Below are 13872 nucleotides of genomic sequence, written 5' to 3' on the forward strand. Positions count from 1 at the left end.
TTTCCAGGCAAGAGTACTGGAGTGGGTTGCCATTTCCTACTCCAGGGGATCTTCCTGACCTAGCGATCCAATTCATGTCTATTGTGTCTCCCACATTGGCAGGCAGATTCTTTACCACTGTGCCACCGGGGAAGCCCCAATTAATTTGTATAACAACATTATTAAAATAGAAGAGAATAGAATCCTCTATTGAGGTATTGTATAGTATCATCCCGGGAGTAGGGACAAATTATGAATAGTAAGGACATTAACAGTTCTCTAGGCTTTTAATTTTTACATTAAATATGTTCCAGATCTCACAGTTAATAGGATATTTAAGCCTACGGGCAAGAAAATTTTTACTGTTTATGCCAGTCTATGTATATGCATTTTTTAACTTGAAAAGTACATAATCATTGAAACAATTACTGTTATCAGATACATATCTAGTTTACATAGGAAGACTGAATTCTGATGCAGGTTTTTTCTTTTCTTGCCCTATCAATTTTTCATGTTTTATTTTCATTTTAAGGATAATAAAACTATTTCATGAACATATTTTTTCATCTGCATGACTCCAGTTCAGTGCTTAAATTTGTGTTTGTGATCATGTTATAGAAGATACATGCATGCTAAAGTCATTTCAATCATGTCCGACTCTGCGATGCTATGGACTGCAGCCTGTCAGGCTCCTCTGTCCATGGGATTCTGAATACTGGAGTGGGTTGATCTTCCTGACTCATGGATCTAACCCCCCATCTCTTATATCTCCTGAATTGGCAGCAAGTTCTTTACCAAAAGCACCACCTGGGAAGCCCATTATAGTAAATACTGTTACTTTAATTATCATGGCTGATGTCCTAAGCTCCAAAAAGCCTGTGCTCTGGCCATCAGTGCATTATGAGTGAGAATTTTCTCCCTATAATTGTGCCCAGAATTTCTCAGATTTAAAAAGCACTGATACTGCTTTTTGTTTTTTACATACATGTATGTGCTTTTTATCAGTGAGTTAAGGATTAATATTTGAAATTTATGTTTCCCTTTTCAAATGGTTTATGTCCTAAATTCTTCACTACAAAGTAGATAAGCTGTGGAGTCTTGTATTTGACTCATGATTTAAGACAAATTGATAACCAGTTTCTCCTCCAGAATTGGAAAGCTGAGAAATCTTGAGGAAGAGTTGTATATTGGAATTACCTTGGGGATGCCTTTGTAAAACCAGTGTGCCTAGGTATCCCGCCCCAACCCCACCTCCACCCCTGTATACAGATCTTCTAAGTAAGTAAGGTGGGTCCCAATATATGTACAAGTAATTCTCCAGCCATGCAGGTTTTCATATTCCACTTTTTTTTTTGTTAACATAGTAACTTTGGGATCTTGTTTTACAGTATTAAGTAATAATCTGAAGTGACATGTGTAAAAAAAACCCATCCAGCCACTTTGCTTTATTAGTAGCTGAGTGCTTTGCTTATCATTATAGATTTACTTTTTGTAAATAAATTAACTTTACTTTTTATAAGTTAATCTATAAATAAATTCATAAGTAAGCTTCATGTGTTAGGATTGTTCGTTGCTATCTACCCAGTTCTTAGAAGGATGCCTGGCAAAATACAAGTACAATAAATGTTTGTTGTTATTGAATAAATGTATGTATAAATAATACTGGATGATAAGGATATACTAGGATATAATGATGTAGAGGTTAAAAAAAAATACCATTACCTTTGGGCAAAAGTTTGTTGAATAAAATTTTTTGAGTTTTATACCTCTATACATTTATAGCCGTAAAAACAGAATCTTTGAAAAGAATCGTGATTTGTGTATGGCAAATACACATTGTGTAAGTCATTTTGAGGAGGCAAGTGGGACCTAAAATCCAGCCAAGACTAGGTTATAATACCTTCAGGGCTGTATCACCTGAGGTGAGGGAGGAGTAGCTTCTGTTTTTTAATTAGAAATGTTTGTTCATTAATACTTGACATAATTCATAGAGTTAGTTAAGTTTGCCATCTTATTTTTTTCTTTTTGTCCTCTCTGTTTTTTGTTCTGTTCCTTCTCTCCTGCATTTATAAATTATTTTTTTAATTCGATTTTAATTTATCTGTAGACATTTTAGTTATATTTATTTGCATTTTTTTGTCATTTCTTTAGAGAATATCATGTCTGTCCTTAACTTTTCACAGGCTTCTTAGAGTTCATATTGTACTGCCTCAGAAAAAAATCAGAAACCTTGCCTCATGTAGGTCCATTTTAGTCCACATATATCTGCATACATACACTCAGTCGCTCAGTCGTGTCCGACTCTTTGCGACTCTGGACTGCAGCACTCCAGGCCTCCCTGTCCATCACCAACTCCAGGAGTTTACTCAAACTCATGTCCATTAAGTCTGTGATGCCATCCAACCATCTCATCCTCTGTCATCCCCTTCTCCTCCCGCCTTCAGTCTTTCCCAGCATCAGGGTCTTTTCAAATGAGTCAGTTCTTTGCATCAGGTGGCCAAAGTATTGGAGTTTCAACTTCAGCATCAGTCCTTCCAATGAATATTCAGGACTGATTTCCTTTACGATGGACTGGTTGGATCTCCTCGCTGTCCAAGGGACTCTTAAGAGTCTTCTCCAACACAGTTTCTGCTTTAAACAGATCTGTGTATTTTAGATAAAGGAAAAAGTAGTCTTTTATGTTTCTTGAGAGAGTTACCATTTCCAGTGTTATGCTTTCCCTTTTGAAAAGCCATACTTCTATCTGGGATTATTTCCCTTAGCATTCCTTGCAGTGCAGGTGTGCTGGTGATGCATTCTCTTAGTGTCTCTTAGTTGTTTTTGTTTGCTTTGTTCAGTCAGAAAAAATCCTTTATTTCATCTTCATTCTTAAGATTATTTTTGCTGAAAGTTAACAGTTTCTTAATCTTTCAACACTTTAAAGATTATTCTGCTGTCTTTTGGTCTCCTTAGTTTCTAAAGAAAAGTCAGAAATAATTTGAATTATTCCCCATATATAATGTGTTCTTTTTTCTTCTTGCTGCTCTCAGGATTTTCTCTTTATCTTTAGTTTTCAGCAGTTTGATTACGACTACTATATATAACTATTTGTGTAAATGTGGTTTTCTTAATCCTGTTGGGGAGTGCTCAAGCTTCTTGAATCTGTAAATTTGTGTCTTTCATCAAATTTGGGGATATCTTGGCTGTTATTTCTTGAAATATTTCTTCTATCCCATTCTTTCTCTCTTTCCTTCTTGTACTTTAATTACACAATGCCCATTGATATTGTCCCACATATCCCTGATACAGTTCATTAAAATTTCTCTCTATTCTTTAGATTGGATAATTTCTAATGATTTTACATCAAACTCATTGGCTTTCCTTTATCTCCATTTTGCTCTTAAGTATGTCCAGTGAATTTTTTTGCTTCATGTATTTTTCAGTCCTTGGATTTCACTTTGGTTCATTTTTTGTTTTGGGTTGTTTTTTTTTTCCCTGAAATTTTCTATATTTTTATTCCTTACAAGCATGTTTTCCTTTTCACTTTTGACTACGCTTTGAAAACCTCTTATGCTAATTTCAGCATCTGGGTTGGTGTCTCAGTATTGGTTTTCTTTGATTGTCTTTTTTCTCAAGATTGGGCCACAGTTATCTGATAAGTTGTTTTTTAATTATATTGTGGACGTTTTACTATTCTGTTAAGACTTTGGATTCTGGTGTATTCCCCTGAGGAATGGGGACCCTTTAGGCGATTATTTGATAAGGCTTAAGTTGCAAATTCTATCTCTTGAACCCATCTGTCTCTTGAGTTGTTCACATCTCTGTTCAGTTCTGTGATCCTGAGCGGGACTCTGTTCAGTATGTGTGTGGGTTTAGTATGTGTATGGGTGCAGGTGTAGTCAGAAATTTGGGAGAGTATATTGAGCACATGGGACTTCCCTTCTCTGGCTTTCTCTGCTCTGGGAGTCCCTGAGCAATAATATGCTTTAGATTGCAGTTATACTTTGTAGATAGATACATTTGTGAAGAATCAGCTATATTTTGTTTTTACTAATCTAGATAGCATGATAACCATGGTAAAGGAGACTTTTCTTAGTGATTTGTATACCTCCTCAACTGCATTGTGATGGCAACTCTGTATCACTGTACTTTATAGTGCCTAGATTATTTGTGTGTGTGGTCCAGTGAAAAGAATACCTAGTCAGGTGTCCTTAAGCTAGGTTTCTAGTCTGCTGCTAGCTTGTTTTATAGCTTAGAACATTGTTATAACTTAGAACATTGAAATGACTTATCTGACAGTGTTCTTATCCTTAAAATGAAGGATTGGACGAGATAATCTGTATCATCCTTTCTCCAATTCAAATTAGATTTATTTAAAATTGTTTTCAGTTATTTTAGTGCTGAGCACAGTTTTTACTCTATATTCTCTACCTCTTTTAATGTTTTTTTCTATTTCACTTTTGTGATTTCATTACCTTACACCATACCATAAATTATAAACTGCTGCTGCTAAGTCACTTCAGTCGTATCCGACTCTGTGCGACCCCATAGACGGCAGCCCACCAGGCTCCCCCGTCCTGGGATTCTCCAGGCGAGAACACTGGAGTGGGTTAAATTATAAACTATTGATATGCAATTCTTATAAAATACGTGAATGGCAGTTGTGTATGAACATAACTTTGAGTTCAACATTTTTCAAAAATTACCAAAATAATGACGTCATTATTTTACACACTTATTAGTGTTAACAAAGGCTTATTTTGGTATATTTTACAGGTGACATTTGCAGACAGAAAGGTAAACTGTCAAGGAATTCATCCTGTTTGGTATTTATTTGGGCCGGCTTAAGGAGTCTTTGACATATCAGATCAACTGGCAAAAGAAAATGAAAAGCAGTGTGGCACAAATAAAGGTAAGTGTTTGAAACTTATAATAAAGAACATAAATTTGTAGTCGTTCATCTACCCTTTAAACAAAAATGCATTTCTGTAATTAGGACAGTAGAATCAGACGGTAGAGTTGTGTCGTACACACATTGAACTTAACACAATTTCAACTCTAGATATTTGGCCAGATGGTCAAGTGGTTGGTTGAGAGAACATACAGGGGTGGAGGAGGATGTGTGTGTGTGTGTGTGTGTGTGTGTGTGTGTGTGCGTGCATGTGTATGAGTGTGTGCATGTGTGTGTAAATCAAGAAAGTATATATGAGTGAGCATGTATGTATAAAAGAAAAATAACAAACAGCAGGAAATTCCGCCATTCTTCTTAAAGAGCATTATTTCCTGCATGAGTATAAAATGGAAGATGATTGTCTGCTTTCTCAGTTGGTCACAGTTTTTGCATGTCTGTCTACAAGTGAACCTCTTGTTGCATATTGCAGATGCATAAATGGGCTACTTATTTTGTGCTGTAGTTTAGACATTATACATTCGTTTATTCACCAAATATTCACTGAATTCTTACTTTGTCCCAGTGATTGTTTTGAGCACTTTTGGTAAAATGGTGAATAAAACAGGACTCCTTGGTCTTGTAAAGTTTGCATTCTAGTGGTGGAGAAAGCAAATAGATCATAAACTTAATATGTAAGTGGATTATATAGTGTTTTCACAGTGTTAAATGCTAGATTGTGCTATGGAGAAAAGAAATAGGGTAAGGTTGATCAGTAGCAATTGGATGATGCAGCTTTCAATAGGGAGGGCCCAGTGCAAGGGGGCTTTTGTGAGCACACATTTGAAGGAAATGAGGCAGTTAGCCCAGTAGATGTCTAGGAGAGGAGTGTGCTAGGCAAAGGGAACAGCAGAGGCAAAACTGACGAGTCCAGTGTGGCTTGAGCAGGTTCTGAGAATAGTAGAATAGTAGAGGTAGTCAGAGTGGTCACAAGAACTGTAACTCCATCTGCTTCAGACCTGTTCCTCTGACTCTGAGTGGACTTTGTGGAAGAGCAAACCATTCTCCTTCCTTTTCATTTCAGCTGCACAGATCTACTTGCCAATGTGTGTAGTTCATAGATCTACAAGCAGGCACATTACTTCCTGTATCTTGGAGTCAGTAAAGGGGAAGGTGGATTTTTATTTGATTATAAAGACAGACACTTCTCCTTTCCGCTCCTCCACCACCTCTGCACCCCTAAACCTACTTTAGTGTGAGATAGGAGCTCCTTAACAGCAGGCACTAGGTACCAGGCTTGAGGTGTCATAAATGCTTAACAAAATGAATTGGTATGCTTAGGGACCGAGACAGGCTCTGTGGCCATCTCTTCAAACTTCTTTTGAGTATGAGAAGACACTGTCCAGTCCTCCCTCCTAGGTAGACATCCAGCCTGTGCTTACATATTTCCTTTGACAGGGCGTTCGCTGTCCCAGAAGCTGGCGCCATCTGTCAGTAGATACCTTCCTCATATAGCGTTCTGAATACTGCCTCTTTGGAACCTGTATTCATTGGTCCACTGACAGTTAAACACTTAATTGTGGGCCTAGGAGATGGCAGACTGTGGTAGGAGCTGGGGACCTAAGGAGAAAGGAGACCTTGTGCAGAACTGGCTCTTGACTGAGCCATGTTAGACAAGAGCACTCAGTTCAGTCTCTGCCTTTTACACAGAGCGAAAAGTCTTTCTCAGAGTCCTCTTCCTGTTTCTCTCGACGGGGCCTCTCCACGTGCTCCTTTTGTCGTCCACATGGATCTTCTGGGAAATGTCCCCAGCAAGCTGTTCACTGTTAGTGGCTCAACCCTCTTCAGCCAGTTCTCAGTTTCATTTGCCTTCGTCTCTCCATCTTGTTGGCCACTAGCTGGGTTGGGTCCATTCTTACCTCAGATCCTCTTGATGTTCTGAGGCCTCATCTGTAAGGTTCAGGAGGCTTCAGCTGACGATTCCTTATTTTTCCATTGACTTTACGTAGCTTCCTTAGTCGGTTAGAGGCAAGTTCCCTAACTCTTCCAGCCTCTCCTCTCTTTTTGTTCTAAAGACTTGTTCCCTGAGCCTAAGGGATGTTCAGAGCCTCTGGACACAGGCTTCCTGCTCCTATCACCTCCTCGCACTGCTGTCTACATTGTCAGAGACTACAGGTGACTTCTCCGTGTACCATATTTGCTTTGCTTAAAGAAAGATTTAGAGAATTTTTAAAGGTAATTTCAACAATATATTACCATCAACTACTGCTCTGACTTCGAATCCAACCTCTGTGATAAGGAAAAGAGGGAAATTCAGGTTCTTATTATTTGGATCAAACTTTTAACTTGTTTTTCACTAAGTAAAATGTTCTGAAACCCAGTTCAAGTTCCCCTTTACTCACTGTCACTCTTGGTACTGTGTACCCCAGTGCTTGGTCCTACTTAAGATCTCCTGTTAGCACTGACTATATGTGCCAGTCATTTGTTAACTTGATCGCATTTATGAAATCCTGAGTCATGACTTCAGTATTTTTGATTTCTCCCTCTTGCTCACAACAGATGTTGTGGAGATGTGTTAAAAATCATTAGCATAGAATTGAGGCCTTCTCCCTAATGTAATCAAAATAATTGTCATGTTTTGTAAAAGAAAAGTAGAGAATGCAGTTTTATTGTTTTCTTTCTCTCCCCACTCCTTCCCCTTCTCCTCGCTATTCTCTATCTGTCTCACATATAATCTGATGTTTTTAACTGTAGAAATCTTTATAATCATCTCTCCTCTAAGATCCTAATCGCCTTGAAGGTTTTTCCTATCTTTTGTATCCCCCAGAGTGTCTAGGCTGGAGGAACGGGTGTGTCTTATAAAAAATAAGTAAATACTGTGTTTGATGTTACCATGAATTGCGTGAATCTTGTGCTCCATATTTGGTTTAGGATCTTGATGTCAAGTTTTATGGAAGCCTGTGTCATATTGAACAGTTGCTCACAACAGATGTTGTGCAGAACAATTCTACTTAATTATGCTGCCTGCCCAGTGAAAGAATTTTTAAAAGTTATAGATATTAGAAACCGGACTTTAAGATGTTTGCACTCAGTATAAAATATAGCCAGACTGACTACCTTAAATTATAAATTTTGATCACATGTTTATTCACCAGCACACATTAGTCTAATTAGTGTATATTACTCAAAAAATTCATGGAGAAGGCAGTGGCACCCCACTCCAGTACTCTTGCCTGGAAAATCCCATGGGCAGAGGAACCTGATAGGCTGCAAGTCCATGGGGTCGCTAAGAGTTGGACACAACTGAGCAACTTCACTTTCACTTTTCACTTTCTTGCATTGGAGAAGGAAATGGCAACCCACTCCAGTGTTCTTGCCTTGAGAGTCCCAGGGATGGGGGAGCCTGGTGGGCTGCCGTCTCTGGGGTCGCACAGTCGGACACAACTGAAGTGACTTAGCAACAGCAGCAGCATTCAAAAAATTCAATACTTAAGGAGATTGTATTAGCAATTAATTTACTTGTGATAATAGACTCAAACTGTTGCTAAGTAGTCATAGCGTAAGAGCGAGGCTGCCCTGGTGATTCGGACGGTAAAGAATCCACCTGCAATGCAGGAGACCCAGGTTCAGTCCCTGGGTCAGGAAGATCCGCTGGAGAAGGGAATGGCAACCAGTATTCTTGACTGGACAGAGAAGCTTGGCCACAGTCAGTGGGGTCAAAGAGTTGGACGTGACTGAGGCACTGACAGCAGTAACATAAGACGGCGTTGGAGCTTGTTTACATTTCTTTGCAGTATAATTTTCAATTTTTGAATGTACTTTTTTCCCATTAAGGAGGCAAGCATGTCAGTATGTGGAACAAATTACTCATTATTTGAGTTATTTTGTTCTTAGATTTCAAGATTAAGATTCTTTGAAAACATACTGTATTTCCTTTCAGTTAATTAAAGTCATTTTAATTCTTAAAAATAAGCTTGTCAATATGAACATTTTTATAGGTGGTTTAAAAATTTACCTGTTTATAAATATTTTGGCATCTTAAATGGATTTTTAAATTAGGAAATGTTCTTAAACTGGATAATTCATAGCTCTCTCTCATTGTGACATGTATCTTCAGCCTCATATTACATTGAAGTTTCCTTTTTGTATGTTATTCTTCAAAGGATTTGGCTTAGGAGCTATATTTTACAAGTCATATTTTTTAAATCTTTACAGCCTACCATAGTGTCATACAGGCTGTATCAGACACTTAAATAATGTTTGCTGAAAACAAAATTGAATTTTCATAAATACGTTAGTCCGTTTCTTTTGTTTTGTCCAGATTTGGTAACCTGGACTAATGTTATGGTTTTCTTAAGCCAAAGGAGATAAGAACATAAGTGCAATGTTATAGAAGACTCGGGCATAACCACAGAAAACCTCCGTCCTTTGGTCGTGGTATTCGCCAGGAAAGGCCTTTATGAAAATGGTGTTCCATAAATTTAAATCTTATTGAAAGTAAAAGTGTTAGTAGCTCAGTGGTGTCTGACTCTTTGCGACCTGTGGACTGTAGCCTGCCAGGCTCCTCTGTCCATGGAATTCTCCAGACAAGAATACTGGAGTGGGTAGCCATTCCCTTCTTTAGGGGATTTTCCCAACCCAGGCATTGAACCTGGGTCTCCCACATTGCAGGCAGATTCTTCACTATTTTAATCTCATTACATAGGAATAAAATATTAGCTAAGTGACATCGAAAATTTAAGAATTATTTTCTTCTAGTAAACCTTGAGGGGTTTTTTTGTTGTTGTTGTTGTTTAAAGACAGTATTTGATCTATAGTAAACATAACTGCCACAGACATTTACCTGGGATGGCCTGAAAATTTTGTTTTATCTTATATACTATTTAGGTAGTATAAATTATTTTATGTTTAAAAACATATTTTGAATTAATTTTTAAAGCACTTCCAGTTTTCCAAGATACATGTGTCATTGTTTTTTTAACAGAATTTTAAAATTTCCCTTCCCCCTCTTTTTTTCCATTGAAAGCATTCTTCTGGTCATGACAGACGGGAAAATTATAATTCATATCAAAGGACCTCCTCTCCAGAAGACAGGTAAACAATTTTATGTGTTCTAAATACCATTTAAAATTTTATTGACAAGTTTAAGAAATTATTTAGCTCTTAGTTTTCTAATTTTAGGTTTACTAACTTTTTTTGATGGTTTTACAGGAAATATTACTTGAGTGGGGTTGAGAACAGATCATCCTTGAATGACTGTTGTAGGAATTTCTAGTAAATAATTCTAGATTTTTATGAAAATTTTTAGGTGAAGGAGAATAATTTTAATATGTCAAATACTGCATAGAAGTTTATAAAATGGAAAGTTTAGTTGAAATCACATTATTTTGAAGTGCTTTTACTGTTAATACTAATCCTTTATATTTACATGGCTCTTTATAGTTTTCAAATGTTTTTATATATATCTTACCACAACTGTGTTAAGTTCAAAGGCCCAGAAATGTTACCATTAATGTTCATCATGCCTTCATAGTATGACTTCAGTTATTTCACTTAGTAAGCTATAACCTTGAAAAAGAATTTATGAAAGGAGAAGCATCCTCTAGATTTTCTTCCAGTTGTCTGATCTCTTATTCCCTGTGTACTTTGTTCATATTCCATTCTGCTGTCTCAAAAAACCTTTGCTTTATACACAAGTTAATTACTGTGTTCTGCATCTACTTACTATCTTTCATGGATCACCTCCTCCCTATATATATTGTTTAGAAACTCTCTCTATAGACATATACACACATATGTGTGTATGCAAATAAATTGTAGATATGCATATGAAACATAGATTATATTACTGTGTATATTTATCATGTGTGTATGTATTGACTTCTCTTAAGGTTCTCTGACTTTATTGACTTTTGAGATTCAAAAGGCAGATTTTATACTAACTATCCCTGTTTGCTGATCATTCAATCCATTCTCACAGATATCTAACAATATGACTTTAAGAATAGGAGCTGAGAAAAATAGCCTTTTGGAGTGGAATAACTGGATTTTATGGAGGCCAACCAGTGACACTGTTCAGTACTTTGATAGAATGAGCCAGCTAGACAGCAGGAGGACAGCTTTGTCCCCACTAAGCTGTATATGATATGCAAATATGTATCTTCTGCTAAGGACAGTATGCCCAGGATGTCAGGCTTGGTTAAGTGAATTCCAGGAGTTGTTTTTTTGCATACCAGTGGAAAGCTTTTATAATCATGACTAAGTGAATAGATGTCAACAAAATAATCTGTTTGTTAAGATCTACTTGATAGGACTTTGTACAGTCATAGAGTTACATCACTATTACCAATATATGACTTATTCTAAGTATAACATCATTGTTTTCAACTTGTAACTTTGGTTTTCTTATTTTATGTGTTAGATACATAGAACAAGAAAGATCTCCTCGGGATAGAGGTTACTTTGATTCCAGCAGGTCAGACTATGAGCGTTCAAGGAGAGAACGTTCTTATGATAGTAGCATGGAGTCACGGTTAGTATTGCATATTTTAACTATAGAAACATACTTGTTTAAATTTTCTTTATGCATAATAATAGTCACAGCTAGCATTAAGTGGATGTTTTTAGGTGCCAGGCTTTCTAATAAGGACTTAATGTGAATTAGCTTCTTATTACAGTAAATATATACCTTTTATAGATGAAGAAAATGAAGCTTAGAGAAGTTAAGTCATTTGTTCATGTTTTAAAAGTGTGTCAGTGACAAGTCCTCGTCTGTCTGACTCTAGGTCTCAAGCTTTTATTCATTATACTGTGCTATATGAGGAATTGGCTTATATGAGTTTCAGAGATTGTTTACTGAATGAAAGTCATTTATGATATTGAATGATCTTAATTTACATAATGGCAGAGGGACATTGAGAATGAAGTTACCATTTTCTAAGTATAAATTATTCTTACTTGAGTCTTAGAGAACTTGACTGCCCACTTTATTAGTCATCTGGTTTCCAAAACTTGCCTACCATGTACTTTTGTTCACATAGTTCTATATCCTTTTTGATGTCTCTCTCATATCATCTATTCCATGACTACCTAGACTATACCACACTAGAATTTTAATCTGATTTCTCCATGGTTTGGAACCAAGTGCATTATTTGATATCTGCAGCCAAAATTTCCTTTTCACTGCTTACTTTCTAACATGTAACCTGTCCGTATAAATGTCAGATTAAATTAACCTCCAAAAGACAGGTTTATCTGCTGTCACCGTAATGACACTTTAATAAGAGCAGCTGCTACCACCATAATTGGTGAGCTAGGCATTCTCAGACCTTCTCAAATGCTGTCAAAACTCCTATATACTAGGTACTGTACCTCACAATGTACATATAAGGAAGTGGGTTAGAACTGATTGTTACCTCAGGTTGCTGTTATCTGTCTAGTAGATAATGAAACTGAGATTTGAGCTCAATTCTGACTCCAGAGCCTATGTTTATATCCGTCCCTGACTGTATTACTTCACTATAATTCCTTGTCTAGTCCAGTGTTTGTATACAAAGTTTGATTTGATCCACACACACTGTGAAGTAAGCACATTGTTTATTATGTAGACTATAAAGGCTAACAGTAGAAAAACACTTGAGAAATATTTCTGTTTAGACTGAGAAGACTATTACTTCTGCACTCTGAAGGAGAAACACTATAAGTGTATAAGGACACAATTTTACCAGCCAACAAGCAGTTTTACCTGGTGTTTCTCAGAAGAATCATAACCAGTGTCAGTAAATTCCTTCTGTAGCTATTCTCTACAGAGAATAGATATAAAATGAGTTGCTTTTTCCTGTAGATGTAAAATGTTCAACTCAGTTACAAAGCAGTGGCTAGAGTTCAGAGCACCTGCCTTTGACTAATTGGGTTTTTATTTGGAACCACTTTCCCGCTACCACTGTTCACATTGTGTTGGTAGGTACAGGCTGTGTCTTCATGGGGCGGTCACTCAGGTCACTGTGCTTCAGTTGGAAAACAGTTTGTCCACAGCTACCTGGGTAGGTGACTAGAAGCACTCTTTTCCATGTATTAAGACATATTATTTCAAACATACCCTCTAGATTTAGGTAAAATCTACTAAGTGCTTTCCTGGTAGTACAGTGATAGTTATTCATATAACTCGTGATTACACAAAGCATGAACAGAATAATCGGAGCTTCTAGGCAGATGTATGTAGCAAGCAGCCAAGTGGACAAACTCTCACTGGGGAAAGAGAGCAGACAGCAAAGATTCATTCTTTCTTGCTATTTCTTGATAGTTTGAAAATATTATATAATCATTTTACAAAGGGTAGTCACCTGCATTAGTAGGGAAGAGTTTTTGTGGCTAGAAAATGGTTTATTTTTTCACATTGTCTAAAATAATCAGAAGGTTCTGATATTTTGAGATTTATAATAAATTGCCAGTCCTATCAGGAAACAAATTACAATTTATGATAACAGTCTCACTCCTAAATTGCTATTATTGGAGGTTAACTCTGGTTTCTCCTTTATGCAACTTATCACATACATCACAGGCCAATTTGTCTTTGGAAAATACTATTTTCATGTTACTATCCCACTCAAATTATTAATGATTTCTTATCACTTGCAGGATAAAAAAACTTAGTCTGTTGCTTGTCTTTTAAGATTTCATATTCTGAGTCGAACTCATCTTTCCAACTGCTGTTATACATTATTCTTTATTGTTTTGACTTATTCTGGCCTAAATAACCTTGCTCCATTTTTTAGTAGTTATTCTGTCTTCTACTAGTTGCAGAATGCTATCCTCCCTCCCCTCCCCACCCCCACCCCCTCACCACCTTGCCCGCAATGTAAATCCTCTCGAGCCTTGATGACCTAGTTTAAGTTACATTTTCTCTGTGAGGCACTACCAAACCCCTTTTCCTTATCTGAATCTGTGGCCCCCAAATGGTCTCACTCATTTGGTATGCAGTTCATTTAAGAATGTATTTTGTGTCATCTTTTCTCCATCAAAAACAT

At 36.8% G+C, this 13872-nt stretch overlaps 1 protein-coding gene across 3 annotated transcripts in view; it reads left to right on the forward strand.

Annotated features, from left to right (window-relative positions):
* Positions 1 to 13872, forward strand: part of CWC22 (CWC22 spliceosome associated protein homolog) — a 62238-nt gene that overhangs the window by 12234 nt on the left and 36132 nt on the right. For all 3 annotated transcript variants that reach the window (XM_059877876.1, XM_005202288.5, XM_002685271.7), the window contains exons 2-4: positions 4735 to 4870; positions 9873 to 9940; positions 11268 to 11378. In XM_059877876.1, the coding sequence (XP_059733859.1) occupies positions 4844 to 4870; positions 9873 to 9940; positions 11268 to 11378 (206 nt within the window). In that variant the 5' untranslated portion in view covers positions 4735 to 4843. The remainder of the gene's footprint in view (positions 1 to 4734; positions 4871 to 9872; positions 9941 to 11267; positions 11379 to 13872) is intronic.

The sequence above is a fragment of the Bos taurus genome, chromosome 2 (assembly GCF_002263795.3).
Source record: "Bos taurus isolate L1 Dominette 01449 registration number 42190680 breed Hereford chromosome 2, ARS-UCD2.0, whole genome shotgun sequence".
Classification (NCBI taxonomy): Eukaryota; Metazoa; Chordata; class Mammalia; order Artiodactyla; family Bovidae; genus Bos; species Bos taurus.